This window comes from Hordeum vulgare, chromosome 1H (genome assembly GCF_904849725.1).
Source record: "Hordeum vulgare subsp. vulgare chromosome 1H, MorexV3_pseudomolecules_assembly, whole genome shotgun sequence".
NCBI lineage: Eukaryota > Viridiplantae > Streptophyta > Magnoliopsida > Poales > Poaceae > Hordeum > Hordeum vulgare.
The window spans coordinates 307,181,772-307,187,874 of record NC_058518.1 but is presented as its reverse complement, the minus strand read 5'-3'; the positions used below and the strand labels follow the sequence as shown (position 1 = coordinate 307,187,874).

The window sequence follows — 6,103 nt, the reverse complement described above, 5'->3', positions numbered from 1 at the left end:
GTTATCATCTTCCTCGACAATATTCTAGTCTTCAGCGAGACGTTGGAAGACCACGAAGAGCACCTGCATGTCATCCTCAAGCTACCCCGTCAACACCACATGTACGCCGAGCTCTCTAAGTGCTCCTTCGCCATGGAGAGCATTGACTACCTGGGACATGTCATCTCCGGTGCAAGCGTGGATACTGAAACCGAGAAGACGCAAGCAATGCTCAATTGGCCTACACCAACTTCAGCAATAGAGCTGCGTGGCTTCCTTGGCCTCATAGGCGCATTACGACATCATCGCCAAGCCATTAACCGCACTGCTGACAAAGAAAGGATTTGAATGGAATGATCAAGCACAAGCTGCCTTTGAGTTGTTCAAGTGCGCGATGGCTAGCGCCCCAGTCCTATCATTGACGGACTTTGACAAGCCATTGAGTATTGAGACTGACGCTTGTGACACAGGCATTGGAGCCGTGCTCATGCAGGAGGGCCATCCCGTGGCCTACTTCATCAAGGCTCTCGGGGTCCGCAAACAGAAGCTCTCTGCTTATGAGAAAGAATTCCTGGCTGTGATGATGGCAGTTGACAAGTGGCGCACCTACCTGCAGTGCGGACAATTCACCATTGTCACTGATCACAAAAGCTTGTGCAACCTGGGAGACCAGCAATTGGAGACGAATCTCCAGCGCAAGGCCATGTCCAAGCTGGTGGGACTACAATTCAAGTTCCAATATCATCAAGGCGTCGACAATGGAGCAGCTGACGCCCTGTCGCAGATGGGCGCTGTGTTGGACTTGAGCACTCTGTCCTTGTACCAGCTAGCCTGGGTGCAAGAGGTGGCCAATTCTTAGGCCACTGATACCGATGCTCAAGATCTCCTGTCACGCCTCGCCATTCACAACCTAGACGATGATGGTTTTGCGTTGCACAAAGGTCTCATATGCAAGAAGAATCAGCTTTGGATTGGCAACAACACAGCTCTTCGCACCAAGCTCACCAACACCCTTCATGACAGCGTCGTCGGTGGCCATTCAGGTACCACGACAACCTACCAACGCCTTAAAAAGCTGTTTCTATCGACAATAATGAAAGGGGACGTCGAAAACTACATCAAGTAGTGTGCCACCTACCAACACACCAAACACGAGCATCGCCACCCAGCGAACTTGCTCGCGTCGCTACCGGTGCCAGCGGAGCCCTGGCAGGACCCGACGATGGACTTCATGGAGGGCTTGCCCAAGTGTGAGGGATACGACTCAACCATGGTCGTCGTCGATCGCCTCACCAAGTTTGCGCACTTCATCCTCGTGCGCCATGCATTCAATGGCGTGCAGGTGGCGTGCACATTCCGGGACACCACCGTGAAGCTCCATGGCGTTCCCTAGTCCATAGTATCCGACCGCGACCGCGTCTTCACAAGCGCGCTCTAGCGCGAGCTGTTCACCAAGGCCGACACCAAGCTGCTCTACTCCACAGCTTACCACCCACAGACGGATTGACAGAGCGAGCACGTCAACCAATGTCTGGATATGTATCTCCGCTGCTCCATCCATGACACACCTCAGCGCTGGCGCTACTGGCTACCGATGGCGGAATTATGGTACAAGTCCTCCTTCCACTCAGCGATCAACTGCACTCCATTCAAGGCTCTCTACGACGTCGAGCCCAACCTGGATGCCATGGATCTCTGGGACGACACCACGCCACCCACCATGGATGCTGAGCATTGGGACTGGGGCGCGAACATGACACACCTAAGGGAGCAGATATAGCGCGCCTAGAACCGCTTCAAGAAACAGGCGGACCGCCATCGCACAGAGCGCATTTTCCAAGTCGGCGACTCTGTGCTCCTGAAGTTGTAGCCCTACGCGCAATCATCCGTCGTCAATAGGCCGTGCGCCAAGCTCGCCTACAAGTTCTATGTTCCATTCAAGATTCAAGACAAGATCGACACCCTCGCCTACAAGCTCGAGCTACCCCAGGACAGTTGCATCCACAACTTCTTCCACGTCTCGCAATTGAAGCCATTCACACCAAACTACACACCTGTCTTCACCGAGCTTCCACGACCTCCTCATTTGGCACGTGGAGATATCAAGCCCGTGAAGATTGTGGAGCGACTCATGGTCAAGCAGGGCAGCAACGCCGTCGTTCAACTACGGATTCACTGGTCTTCTTCAGCAAGGAGCACCACCTGGGAGGACTACAACACCGTGCGTCGACGCTTTCCTTCAGCAACCATATGGCAGGACGAAGACGCGGGCAACACTGAAGACACTGAAGCAGCAGGCGAGCATGATCAACCTGAAGTGAAGGCTTTCTCTGAAGAAGAAGGGAGTGTCACATCTGCATCCCCTGATGCGGTGGACAACGATGCAGGCCAGGTGGCGGGGGCCACTCGCCAGGGTGTGTGTGTGTGTGTGTGTATAAGTAGGTGTGTGGGTAGATGAGAGGTTATGCTTTGTATGAGACTTTGAATCCTCTCCCTACTTTCCTCTTCTCTCACCTAACTTTCTCTGTATCTCATCTTCCTCCTTCAATAAAGCAACTCAGATCTTATCCCCAATTCCCCTTATACCGATCCTTGGATCATTGGGTCGTTACATAATACATGCACACATGCTACTCATGGACCATTGCTACTCATATACTAATACTAACACGACTGTTACAAACAGTGCTACTCATGGACCATGCACCTGCACGTACCCGTCACGAATGAAAGTTTCCCCGAGGATGCTCATTCGAAGTTACTAATTCAAAACTTAAAATATGGGAGCTCAAGGTGGCCACTAAAAATAAGAGATTTTTTATGATGGTATGTATGTCGATATGCTTTTGTACCAACGACAACCCGGGCAATAGAAATTTAAGGTCTTTAGTAGGGTTACACGGCAATGAAAGTATGCTAGGATAAATAGTAAATTTGAAAAAAATAAAGAAAATTTGAATTATTTTGTGATAAATTTTAATAAATGTTTTAAGAGCCTGTAAATTTTCATTTTAAAATGATGTTCATGGAAGTCGGAGAAAAAAAGAGTACTTCAAAATGCCTTTGGAAAAAGCATTTTTGAAGCAACGATTTTGTTTCTTTTTGCTGCAACTTTCACAAATGTGTTTTCATGCACTTAAATTTTTTGTCAATGTTTCTCATTTTTTTTCTTCAGATTTTTTAAATTTTTTACGATTTTACTACTCAACCAGGTCCATTTGAGCTCGGGCTCAAAATAGCTGTGTCTTACGCGGCAATGTTTTGTTGTTGGTGGTGGATGCACCTATCTGCCAAAAACAAGGTTTCCTCAAGCCTCCTCATGTCGATGGTGTTGATTTGGGAAACATGAATGGCTATTGGCATATATTACTTTCGTTCTCTCTAGCCGATGAGGTTAGAGTTTGATGGGTTTGTTGGCGTGGCAAAGGCAACAACCTATCTTCGTAGCTTCGGTGCTCTGCCTCCTCTCTATCATGTTGTGTGGCCTCCGGTGCTAACGTAAAGCCTGTGAGCTCTTTAGAAGGTTGGGGCCTTGGATCTGTGAATCTTCTGATGATGATTTCAAACAATTTCTTCTCTAGGCTCCTGGTCCGACAGTATGTGGCCTTAATAACTTTTCTTCCTCGATCAATAACGATTTGCTGACTTGACAATGGAGAGGCGACATTACTAGGCGTCATCAACCCGATTGAGATGAAGAAGACGATCAACCTCCTCAAGACCTCAACTTATTTATTTTTGTTTTTCAGGGGTATCTATATCGCTGGTTTGATACTAAAAAAATGATGTGCCGAGATTTGCACAATGAATACTTTGCAACACTACTACGCTCCGAATGTTTCCAACATGACCGATGTTGTGGTCGTCACTGATGTAGCTTAGTCTTGTGCATGGTCGATTTGCCTCGAAGCACATCCGATGTTGTCGGTGTTGCAACCGTAACAACCCCACGCTGTCAAGATGTTGTAGGACATATCTATGCCCACGATGTTGCTGACCATCCCTTTGAAGCAGCAACCACTAACCATATGGGAGGAGAAACGGATTTATCTATTTCAATTCTCTATATATTCATATGTACTCTATTCTTTCAGAAATACTTGTCGGAGAAATGAATTTATGTATTTCAGTTCTTTATATACCCATTTTTACGGCAAGTAATTTCAAAAGGAAGGAGTATAATTTATAACCTATGACATCTTGATGATTTATACATATGAAAACAGAGCAAACACCAAACCATAAAAGAAAAAACTGAGAAAAATGAACAACTTAAAAACAAAACTACCCGATGTGGGTTCGGGACTTTGGGGTTTCTGGACGCTTCCGGTGTGCTGGGCAAATTGCCAGGCTGGCCAGGTGGGCCCCACGGCTGTAACCGATTATTCACCTTGCGCGCCGCCGAACTGAAAGGATGCGGAAAATGACGAGCGGTAAAAATCTCAAAATCGTTGTCAGTGACACAGCAAACACGGCCGATTCCACTTGGCTTCTCTCCGAAGCCACGGTAAACAAATCACATTTCACCTCGTCGCCGGCCCGCCCGTCCGTCCCTATAAAGTCATTCCCCTCTCTCCTCCTTCCCCGTCTTATTCCACGCCCACGTTCCACACCATCACGCCCGCGAAGCAGAGGGGGAGAGAGAGAGAGAGAGAGAGACCGGCGGGCGGCGGCAATGGCGAACGCGAACGGGTGGCGGAGGGTGGCGCGGGTGGTGTTGGAAGGCCTCGACCAAGTTGTCGGCACCCCGGAAGAAACCACCAGTCTGATCGACCCCGCCATCGCCAAGTTCGAGGCGCAAGTCCAGCTACTGCGCGCGATCCGCTGCGGCGCCAGCATCGAGGAGGCAACCGCAGGCTACGTCGACCCGGCTCCCGACGGGGTCAGCCCCACCACGCTCCTCGAGGACGCCCGGCGCAACATCCAGCGCCGCCGCTCGCTCCACGGCTTGGCCTGCGGCGTCCCCCTCTGCGCCAACAAACTGGGCCTGGGACCCAACGAGGCATGGAGGGAGATATGGGAGAGCTGCAACCGCACCGCGCTCCGCTTCACCCGCCGCATGGAGGAATGCCTCCGCAACGCCGCGTCCTTGTACATGGCGGCCCGGGACGCCATCGACCTCGCCTCGGTTCTCCCGATCGGGGCCCCGCTCCGCGTCGCCTGGATGGAGGCGGCCGAGCTGCTCACAGTCGACGCCGTCAGGGAGGCCAGGGCGTTGCACAACCGCGTGGTCTTGATGCGGCAAATCCTTCTTCTGCAGTCCAGGATCTCCACGCACATACTGCAGCCTGCGCTATGAGGAATTCGCAACCAAGTCGATCGCCAGTAAGCCTCTGTTTTCCGTTCCTTCCTGCATTCCTGCGCCCCGAAGATTTCCGCATGAGCTTGTGCGGTTCGTTATCGTTTCTGGATGCTAGCAGTACGGTGTGTGGGACTCGAACCTCTTGATGCATGAGTTGCCGTGTCAGATGAACACGTCTATGCTTCTTCTAGCACTACGTACATTGGTTGTTATAGTTGTAACCTTGTAGTTGTAGGTGATCTGTGCTCTAGAATGTCTGGCATTCATCTGGTGCAATCCGGTTTGTCCACCGTCAGACTCTCTGGCTGATCAATGCAATGCGAACGTGAACATGTTGCTGCTCGGACGTTTCTTGTTGAATCTTGAATTTGGGTGATATTCTGCTGTGTTGCACGTTTAATTTGGCCAAAGAAATGTAAATGCGCTTGATCGTCTACATGTGTTCCTATCTAAACTTTCAGTTGATTAAGGCATGATAACTATTGAGAACATTTTTTATCATATTGTTCCTGATGTTTCCCCTATCTAACTGTCAAGATATGGAAATTCTGGCCATTAGACCTCCATGATAAGTTGATAACCAACGTACTTGTTATTCTCTTCTGTTGGGATAGATCCCTTCCATTTGACTGGCTGTACAAAGCCTCACACAGGCTTTGCTGTTGACTTTTGCTTACTGGAAGATTGCCATGATGTCTTTTTGGTACTACAGTATATGTATTTTTGTATCTCGAAAAACTATCATATTCACTTGACGACTTTGGCTTACTGGGAAGTTATTTTTGCCTTAGATTCTATTCTAATTCACGAGGGATACTTCAT

General features: G+C 49.4%; 1 protein-coding gene across 1 annotated transcript; it reads left to right on the top strand.

The window, feature by feature from the left end:
* The first annotated feature begins 4,654 nt into the window (after window positions 1–4,654).
* Window positions 4,655–5,779, top strand: LOC123410062. The gene has a single exon (XM_045102954.1). The coding sequence runs from the start codon at window positions 4,655–4,657 to the stop codon at window positions 5,276–5,278; it is 624 nt and encodes a 207-aa protein (XP_044958889.1). The 3' UTR covers window positions 5,279–5,779.
* Window positions 5,780–6,103: the final 324 nt, after the last annotated feature.

Coding starts and splice junctions, on each gene's coding strand:
- LOC123410062 (XM_045102954.1), top strand. CDS start 4,655: ATGGCGAACGCGAACGGGTGGCGGAGGGTGGCGCGGGTGGTGTTGGAA.